The sequence below is a fragment of the Coffea eugenioides genome, chromosome 11, assembly GCF_003713205.1.
Source record: "Coffea eugenioides isolate CCC68of chromosome 11, Ceug_1.0, whole genome shotgun sequence".
Classification (NCBI taxonomy): domain Eukaryota; kingdom Viridiplantae; phylum Streptophyta; class Magnoliopsida; order Gentianales; family Rubiaceae; genus Coffea; species Coffea eugenioides.
In genome coordinates, this window is record NC_040045.1 from 367700 (window position 1) to 378474 (window position 10775).

General features: G+C 35.0%; 1 protein-coding gene across 1 annotated transcript; it reads left to right on the forward strand.

Annotated features, from left to right (window-relative positions):
- Nucleotides 1-4910: 4910 nt before the first annotated feature.
- LOC113751298 (protein FAR1-RELATED SEQUENCE 5-like) lies at nucleotides 4911-8177 on the forward strand. The gene is made up of 3 exons (XM_027295252.1): nucleotides 4911-5710; nucleotides 5796-7145; nucleotides 8054-8177. Exons 1-3 carry the CDS (start codon nucleotides 4911-4913, stop codon nucleotides 8175-8177), a joined length of 2274 nt encoding a protein of 757 aa, XP_027151053.1.
- The last annotated feature ends 2598 nt before the right edge of the window (nucleotides 8178-10775 follow it).

Consider the following 10775-nt stretch of genomic DNA (forward strand, 5'->3'; position numbering starts at 1 on the left):
AATTCAACTCACATACATGTATAAGGAATATTTATGGAATAAACAATTAAGGGATATTATTATACTCCCATTTTTTCACTTCACTCCCCCATGTAAAGTAATTTTTTTAATGTTAGTAAATTTTGTTGGAATTAAATTTGTAATATAAATCTTAGAGTCTTTGGAGTTTTGTATAGTTTTGTAAATGTTAGAGAAGACCGTATGAATATGTCAAAACCTATAGGAGGTTTCTACAATTATGTCTAATTTTATAATTAGCCAAAGCAAAAGGCAAGCAAATGCATGTACTATTTTACTTCAAGTAATAGCAAGTTTCATTCAAGCAATAGTAAGTTTTTATACATAAATAGTAATTATTACTAATAACATGGCAAATTTGATTAATAATCAATATTTCCTGATTTATGGGACACATGTACTATTTTACTTTAAAACTTATCTCAAACTAGTATTAGGAAGTTTATTTGAAATAATGATAAGATGTTTTATCAATGATTAAAGCTTAATACCTTAGTTAGTAAGTATTCATAATATACTCGTATAATACATGATTATAGGTATAATTTAAAATTTTTTTGTACTTATATATTTTAAAATACTACGAAAAATAGTATGAACTAAACCTACTCTCCAAAAAGTAAATTTCGGATATAGAGTAGTGATTTATTTTTAAAAAAAATTAAGTTGCATATTTATTCCAATTTATGCATGAAGATACATCGATCGGTGCTCTCTGGATGCATCCAAACTCCAGTGAATGCCTTTAAACTAAATTCTAATTAAAGTAGTATCCAAAATAATAAAATACTACTCGTATAAAAACACATCAATATAATTTCGCTAATAGCAATTAAATTTGAAGTTTTAAAATATGCATAAATAGTAATTTAGTTTAAAAATATAATTAGTATAAAGAGTATAATTGGCATAAATAAGTGTATTCAGTAAGCCAATGTTGTAAACCTCCCTTGAGGTTTCTCTTCATTTCGCCTGACACCCCTAAAGTTTTAAAAATATCACTAACATACCTTACTTTTGTTGTTTGTGTAGCAAGATTTTTAAATATCCTAACTACCCTTTTGCTAGCTAGATAGGAATATTCGTAAACCACTTTGTTTATTTGAAAAAAAACTATCATCATTTACATGGTATTTCTTTTGTATTACTACTATATCATAATGCTATACAATCACAGATAAAACTGTAAATTTGAAAAGTAAAAATGATATTGAAATTAAGATGCTATTGAAATTTGTTTGGATAGAGTGTTATTTGAAATATTATTTGTAATAATTACGATAGTACATTTTGTGATGTGATGTATGTAAGATAAAAAGGTGATTGAAAATATAAAACGGTGGGTTAAAAAATGTGTTTATGATGCAAGCGAAATATTATTTGAAAATATATGCTATCCAAACACTTCGAAACAAATAGGGGGCTAATGGGGGCCATAGGTCCCCTCTTCCCAAAGTTTTAAAAATTTTAATTCATATTGTGTAAAACAAAGTTAGCCTCCTAATTTTTTATAATTTTAGTTTATATTATGAGAATATATATATATGTATATATGTGTGTCTGTGTGTGTGAATTAACTACCTTTGAATTAATTTTTTATTAAAAAAGTTATTTATTTTTTGCATCCCTTTATAATTTGTGAATGATTGTGAGAGTAAAATATATTATGACAATAAGATACGTTGAATTGTGAAAATTGTAATTTAAATAGTCTCCTGAATTTTGAATATTTGACTTTTATAGTTGCAAATTTCTTAAATTAATAGTTGATAAATGTCAATAATAAATGTCAGATGTGAATTTTACAATGGTGATTATTATCTATTAGTTAAAGTTTAGGAGTTTGAATTTTATGGGTTAGTGAGAAAAACGTGGAAAAATGTGGGAAAAACATGAGCATGATTATAGGATTTGTAGGAGCGGTTACATGATTAGTTAAGAGATAAACATTTCTTAATTATAAAAATGTAAAATTCTATTAAAATAGCATTCAGACCTTTGACAATTTTGAAAGCTCCTTATCCAAAACCCCCTCTGTAATACATATAGATATAGATGCTTTAGTAACGATAGTTATGATAGCGAAATAGTTTTTACCTAATATAATAGATTGTTCCACTTTTAGCGAACATTTGATTTGTCGTTGGACCTATTCACTTAAATAGAATAATACCTAAAATTATGGAAGTAAGTTTCCCATCTAAAATAGTAAGTTAAGCCTAATAGATTAGTAACTTTTATACCTCAAAAGGTAAATTGAAATAAATACTAAACTTAATTTTTAAATAAATAGATTACTACTTTATATCCCAAGCTTACTTTTAAAAGAGTAAGTTTAGTTCAAATAATAGTAAGTTTTTATACATAAATAATAATTCTTACTAATAACATGGTAATAAAAATGATTAAGGATCAAAATTTACTATTTTTTGGAATACATGTACAATTTTTACATTAAAACCTTATCTCAAAGTAGTATTAGGAAGTTTATTTGAAATAATGATAAGATATTTTATTAATGATTAAAACTTAGTACCTTAGTTAATAAGTACTCATAATATACCTGTATAATAAATAATAATAGGTATAATTTAACAAACCAGGTTTACGGGTTTTATTTAAAATAAAGTAATAATTTATTCATTATAAATTTAACACCTGAGGTTGGAATCCATAATTTATTCATTATAAATTTAATGTCTAAATTTATTAAATTCTTCATTTTATATGCCTACAGTGTTTAGCTTCTCCGCCAAGCTTCGCGCCTTTTTTCCTTGTCCTTACTTTTGCGCAAGACCCTCTCACTTTGCCAGTTGCTCAATTTAGGCACTCCACATTTCACATTTACGGTTGGAATCCCCTTCAATGCCCAACTATCTTCAGGTTGCAAGTCAAAAAGTTCTTTACACGTGTCCATCCAACACACTTTTCCTATTGTTTGTGGCCACAATCATACCGCAGCAACTTTCCACACCTATTTTTTGACTAGTAAACATACCGCAGCAACATTCGAAACATAAGATGCAACATTCACGAAATACAAGTCTGGGGTAATTTCTGTAGTGCATTCACAAAGTTGGAAGATACGTGTGGAAAGCAGATAATATGGCAAAGAAGCCTCCACGTTGCAGGCTGACAAGTACGGACCCGAAAGGGAATAATTCCAGAAAAGGAAGTGATGACCTATAACCGCGGTTTGGACATTGGAAATGTAGCGTACTGCATAAGCTGGAAATGCATTGGGGTGAAACGGAATTAACATAAATATAATGGGCTAAGGAGTAAAAATAAACCCGTAACTTTATTAAAACAACCCCAATTTTCAACTCTTTCGTCCATAATAACAACGGAATAACCCATTTTCGTTGAATACAAATGTTAGCGATTGCATTTTAAATGCATTTTAACAACGGAATATCATATTTAAATGCATTTTTGAATAAACAGCCAACCCTTTACGGCTTTCCTGGACTACAACTAAAGATTAAATCCATTTTGAGGACCATTATTATATTCAAACGTGTGTCTCAGTTCAAAAGTTTCATCTCCCCTTGGCTTTTTTCCGTTACAACAACATAATACCCAAGGTGCCATAAAGACAGACTGATTTATCGGATGAAATGCAATTAAACCCGTTGGTGAGTAAAAGACCAGCTCTTTGTGCCTTTCAACCATTACAATGACAGAGTACCCAACGTGCCTTAAATACAAATGTTGGGTTATGGGATAAAATGTAGTTAAAACGGTTGTCTTATAAACGACCAGCTCTTTACGGCTTTCGTCCATCAGACAGTTAGGAGAACCCAATTTCCTTGAAAAAAAAATAATTTATCGGAAAGCATAAAAATTAACACGCCGGTGTCGGTTCTGTTGTATAAAACACCGAAGACGAAGCGTAAGCGGTACTAAACAAAGCCATGGTGGGGCCACCGAAGAGGAAGCATATTAGGTACTAAACACAGAGCCATGTTGGGGCCCGCGGTGATGCGTGTGTTTGAAGACAGGTGGCGAGGTCGGAATGGTAGGCAAAAATTTGGTAAAGAGGTGGTGTCTACTGGCGTAAATTCAGGCGCAGGCGGTGACGGTAGATACATCTGAGGAAGGCCCTTCCGAAGCTGTGGTGACAGACTGCAGCGGCGTGGAACAGAAGCAGAGAAATCAAAGGTGAGTACTTTTGTCCACAACTTTGAAAAATGGATTAGAATAACGAGTAAAGTACGTCTAGTAGGGTGATTTCTACAGTTCTTGTAAGAGGCAATGATAGAGGAATAAGGAATACGAAATACGGGGTGTAAGACCCTGCGTCTTCGAACAAAGATGAAACGAAACCGGGATATTATCGTAGTTTGTTTGTGCACCGAGCTTTGTGTACGTACGTAAGAAATGTTGGTCCTCTAATTTGTATTAAATTGTGTAAAGGAAATTAAGCAGAAATGAGTGAAGACGTGAAGAAGACGTTGTAACAGGACTAAAGTCTTAAAACAGAGTGATTTGGATGGCCGTGTGGACATGGATAATGGCCCCCATACTGCATTGCGAATGCTTATGTGAAAAGAATTAAAGAAACACACAGTAGAGGTTGAGTTTGTGGGTGTTAATGAAAATGCATGTCGATAGTGGTATTTTATGCTAAAGGTTGATATAATTGCATCAGCCACACTTATAAAAACTGTGTATATGAATGTGAGAGTAATGTTTATCGGGTGCATTTTGTGAAAGTTGTGAGGTAAAGTATGGTTTGTTAACTGAAATGATCGTGTATATATGTTTTGTTCCATTAGTAGACGAGCAGTATTTATGTTACAAACGAAAGCATATGGGGAGGCTGAAAAGAAAATGTTAAGCGACCATGGTTAGAAAAAACATTGAACAACCACACAGGGGTTGTAACTATGGGGCAGGATGGGGCGCTTAAAACTCAACTCATGACATGGTGCAGGAAACAGAGAATTAATCAAATGGCGTTGGATGTTTGCGGCAGGTTAAGGTCATTTGACCTTAACCAAGAACCTGAGTGTGACCGAGACACATTCATTGAAGAAAGCGGTGGTTCAATAGGAGGACACGAAGATGAGGAGGCAGATGAATTGGTGGGCGCAATAGGCGTGGATGACGTAATGAAATTAACATTTGACACGGAAGAAGAAGCTGGGGAATTCTATAATTTGTATGCGAAACTAAGCGGATTTGGGATTCGTAAAAGTAATGCCAAACGAGATGCAGATGGCATTTCAAGATTTAGAAAATGGGTATGTTGCTGTGAAGGTTACAGGAATGAAAAGTGGTATAATTATGAAGACCGGAAAAGAGAAGCAAAACCAATCACAAGAACCGGGTGTGGGGCTTGCTTTCGCGTGAAATATGACATAGAATCGGTAAAGTATGTGGTGACACGTTTCATTATGGAGCACAATCACCCGCTGGCATCAGAGGCAAGTGTGCAACACATTAGGTCGCATAGAAAAGTGAGCGATGCAGAATATGCGCAGGCAAAAAGTCTAAAGTTGGTTGGGGCCAGAATATGCCAGATAATGAAACATTTTGTTATCAAAGCCGGAGGGTATAGTAACGTGGGATTTTGCATTAAGGATTTGTATAACCGAATGGACGAGGAACGTAGAAAAGATATTTTTAATGGCGATGCAGAAGGGGCACTTGGGTTCTTGGCAGCGAAGAAGGATGCCGATGACATGTTCTTTTATAAATATCATGTAGATAACGAAGGAAGATTGGCAATGGTTGTTTTGGGCAGATTCTAAATCTCGTGCGGACTTCAGTGTATTTGGAGATGTATTGGTGTTTGATACAACATACAAAACAAATAAATACCACAAGCCACTAGTTGTACTTGCAGGGGTAAACAACCATTTGAACAGTACTATTTTTGGCTGTGCACTGCTATCAGATGAGAGGATTGAAACATATGAATGGGTGCTAAGTACATTTGTAGAGGCTATGAAAGGTAGAAAGCCAGTAGCAGTGATGACAGATGGGGACAGTGCAATACGAAGAGCCATAAAGAATCTTCTCCCGGATGCTTGTCACAGGCTATGTTCGTGGCACTTGCATAGAAATGCACGGAGTAATATTCGCTGCGAGGAGTTTAATAACAGGTTCTATAACCTGATGGCGAGAAAGTGTAGCACTCTTGAGTTTGAGGATCGGTGGGCTAGGTTGGTTAATGAATGTGGGGTGGTAGAGAATGAGTGGGTGAAGAAGTTGTACCGTAGGAGAAGGTTATGGGCAGAGGCCTATTTACGCGATCATTTTTTTGCAGGTATGAGAAGTACTCAAAGGTGTGAGAAAATGAATGCTTTTTTGAATGAGTACTTGAATGAAAAAATGCGACTATATGAATTCGTTAGAAGTTTTGATTTGGCAATAGCATGGCTTCGACATACTGAGAGCAAAGCAGTTTACACAAGCGAAAACATAAAACCAGTCTTAACCACAATCCTGCCCGAATTAGAGGGGAGCGCAGCGGAGGTGTTTACAAGGAATGTGTTCTTCATGGTGAGGAAGCATTTGAACAGGCAAGAACTTCTAATTTCTGAGGGCTGGAGCGAGGATGGAGGGAGTCGTACATATTATTACTCGAAATATGGTGGACACGAAATAAGTTGGAGGGTGGATTATGATAGGTCAATGGAGAAACTAATCTGCTCTTGCATGAAATTCGAGTCAAAGGGGATTCCTTGTGCTCACATGTTTCGCGTGATGGTGGTAGAAGGAATGAACAGGATCCCAGAAGCATGCATTTCGAAGCGGTGGACAAAGGGAGTTCACTGTACTAATAATGGAATGAAAGCATTTGTTGCAGACGAACAGCTGACACAAATGGCCAGATATGACACTTTAAAGTCCAGCTGTAATACTATGTGTTACTATGCCTCCTACATGGATGATGCGTTTAATGACCTGCAACAGATGTTTGACAAGCATTCTGTGGATCTAAAGGAGAAGTGGATTGATAGGGGATATGGGGGAGATGGATTTGCAATGGATTCAAGAGTGAGGAACGATAGAAGTAGAAGAACATTCGGGCTGTTAGATCCCAGGGTGTCCCGGTCTAAAGGTGATCACAAGCATGCAGAAGCAAAGAAGAAAAGAAAGTGTGGTCATTGCAGGTACTATCGGAATTGCATACGTAGTTATACAGTAGTTAATTGATAAAATACATGAAGTGGACAGTGAAGGTAATAATGAAGAAGTGGGTATTTTTCGTTCTTATTAACAACAGTAGTAAATAAACACATAATTAAAAGTGCATACAAAGTATACAAACTTATTGGCAATGCAAGAAAGTTGAAGTGGTGTAATGTTAGCATTGTGCTCAGTTAACGTGATTACTTGCAGTCACAAATGATTTGACATGTGATATATGGGTTGAAAATTGCAGTCAGGCCACAACCAACGAACATGCCCATACAAAAAGAATTCTCACAACACAGCAGTTCATGATGATTATATGAAAAACTGTTTGGATGACTCGCTGGAAAAATCATTTGAAATTGGTACGGGTTGGAGTGACTCAGGCGAATGGAGAGGACAAGCATTTGTACCACAACCATTCGGTAGCGGTGGAAGGGACACAGGTGGCCAACAAAGAAGTCCAGGAGAAAGATGAGGCACTACTGTTGTGATGCTTCGGTTTGCAGTTACGCAATAAATAAGGCAGGTTTTGGTGAGTAGAGGTACAAGAGCAGTCTTTCCATGAAACAAGTACGAAATTGTAGAAGGGGAAGGGTTTGTATCTTTCCTTCGCATTAATTTGTCTTGAGCATGAGAAGGCTACAAGGTATTCGTGAATGCGGGGAAAGCTGGGTATGGTGTTTAAAAAAATTTGATTCCGTTACCATTGAAGTGTAAATAATGTAAGTTTGAATGTGTCATGGACCATTATAAGCTGTTATCACCACAGCCACTGAAAGGTAGTAAACAGTCATTGTACTGATGCAGTACCTGTTGGTAAATGTCTTTGTTGTTCTTATTTCACTGCTGTTGCGTGTGTAAATCCTATTATATATTCTTCTAGGTGTGAAATGCAGAGGTTGAAAGAGATGGTATGGTTGTGCATGGAAGTAGCAGCCGTGACGACAGACAGGTTACAGAGCAACACCGGCTTAGGGATTGTGTTTTGTTATGTATCGGTGGGGTGAAGAGTATTCAAGGTTGCTAGGTGTAGATGGGTAAGTCATTGTAGTTTCACCGAAGGGGTCATGCACAGAAGGATCACCAAATGCATGACTGTCAAGGTTGCGTCGTAAGCACTGCTGTAGCAAATACCGCTACTACACTTGGTTAATAGGAGAGTAAATAGTTGACAAATTGTTTATTAGACGAGCCAAACTTGTTCCTTTTTTTGTAAATACGAAATTAAGTGGAAGCGTATGTTGCGCAAAATCTCTTCGTGGGATAGACGTTTTCCGAAATGGCTACTTGGGAATCAGCTTCAGGTGCCCAGCTTTTGTAAACTGGTGCCGTACGCTGCTGCTATAAACTGCTTTTACGATTGGGCTGTTTGTTCCTCGCCTTGCTATCCTAACCAATGACCGTAAGGCCCAACGCCTTTTCTTTTGCCCATCGTTCCATTCATGTGTAGGAACAGTAACTTCTGTTTCTCCCCATCTATTTTCATTGCTCACAATACTTATGCGTCTCTTCAGTGCACCAATAACAATGGTATTATTAGTTATATGTATTATATATGTACATTAATTTATGTAATATAATTAATATTATGAATTATACTACTAATTATACATATTTACTAATAGAAATTATTAATTAGTTCGAGTAACTTTACTAATACATTTGTACTAATATATTTAATTAGCCAATAACTATCAATTACAATGTGGTTTGTAATATATTTATTAGGGATAATTTAAGAAACCTTCCCTGAGATTTCTGACACTTTCACTGGCACCCCCTGAAGTTGTCAAAATTTGACTGACCTCCCTTGCCTTTGAGTTATTGGGTCCCTTAATTGACATCATGAAGGCCAAAATTACAAATATATGGTATGAAGTTGGGATTTATTACTGATGTTGGGGTTTATTATTACCGTTTAGTCGGAGAAAAATGAATCTACAGTGATTAATGAAGCCTAACAACAATAACACAAACTGTGAGAGTAATACATGAAGTAAAGCTGGATTAGGGAGTAAGGCACCTTTTTTGTGCCATTATTGTGGGTGCTGTTTCAGTTAGAAATGTTTTTGAAATGCCAATCAAAAAATGGTACAGTAATTTCTTATGAAAAAAAAAATGGTAGGTTATCTACGTAATATATGTAAAAAATAGTTTAAAAAGGAAATATCCCATAAAGTACCAACTTTTTATGGTTTTTCTGTATTACATGAATGAAGTACCACGTTTTGTATGAAACTTTTATTATAAATCATTTAATTTTCATAAAAATTTGCAAATAAAATTCAAAAACCGTTACAGAAACATCTTTACGAAAGGAAAACTAGCATTTTTTGAATTATTTAATATAAATGAAATATTTTAAAGTAAACAAAAAAAATTGTTTGCTATAATATACCAGTTCTTTACGGGTTTGTTCCATTATATGAATTAAGTAGTAGCTGTTTAAGAGTAGTTGACTTCGAAATAGAAGCGCAACTTTGAAATACGCTATTTTAATTTTAGTAAATTTGTTTATATATGAAAAATTGGTTAACTAGCGCAGTGAATTCAAACCCTGCTTATGTATCGGGTAAAAAAAGTACTCCAGGTCTGCACTAAAACACCAGCTCTTTATGCCTTTTCTCCATAAATCATCCGTTTTCCCATTTTTTCACAAGCTAATTCAGGGGATGTTTCTGAAATTAGCCCTTACAATATATATGTGTATGTAAGATTAATAATTTATATAATAATAAATATGTTTATTATTATGCATATAAGGTTGCAAAATGATTTAATTTAATATCTTATATACGTTATAACTGTGTAAAATATTAGTTAATTAGTATTTATATATGTTATGTAATTATAGATAGATATTTATAATTTCTTTGAGGGGGTTTACTCTCGGAAAAATGTGCAGTAGGAGCTTTGTCTCAGAAATTTGCAGAGGAAGTTGTTGAAGTGAAAGAAAAAGGGAAATGTGTCTTGTGCACAAAGTAACGAAACAGAGCTGAAAACGATTAATTTTTTTTACACCATTTGTACATTTTCAATGGAGTACTATATTTCACGTAACTAGTTTGCACAAACTTGAACTCATATTCTTGTGTTGGAGTTGCATTCATACAAAAGGTTTTTCTGTCATGATATAAATAAGTTCGAAAAATGTAATGCATTAAATGTGATAGATTTATAATAACAACAACTTCCATTTAAATTGTTTTGTTGTAAATATTTAATTTCACTGCAAACTTCAATTGTAGGTGAAGAACAATCTGGGACAGACGAAAAATAAGAACAGGACTATAAATTAGTTGTGGGAATTGTCTGTCAACTGTTAACATTTTCCGTGTTCAAGTTTAAAATTGTATCAGAATTACGTAACACACGTGGCGATTGCTCACAGCTTAGCTTTGTTGGTGGGCACTACCAACAAGTTTGCATACTCATTCCTCCGGCTACACAACCTTGTTTGCGGTTTGGGGCCATGGGTGCTCAGTCTTTGGCATTATGAATTCCCTGACATTCGTGAGCTTTGGCTCTACCAAGCTCATCCGTAAATGTCTGCGTCCCGGCACTTGTGTTCGGACGCTTACAAACACAGGATTTTCGGCCACCAA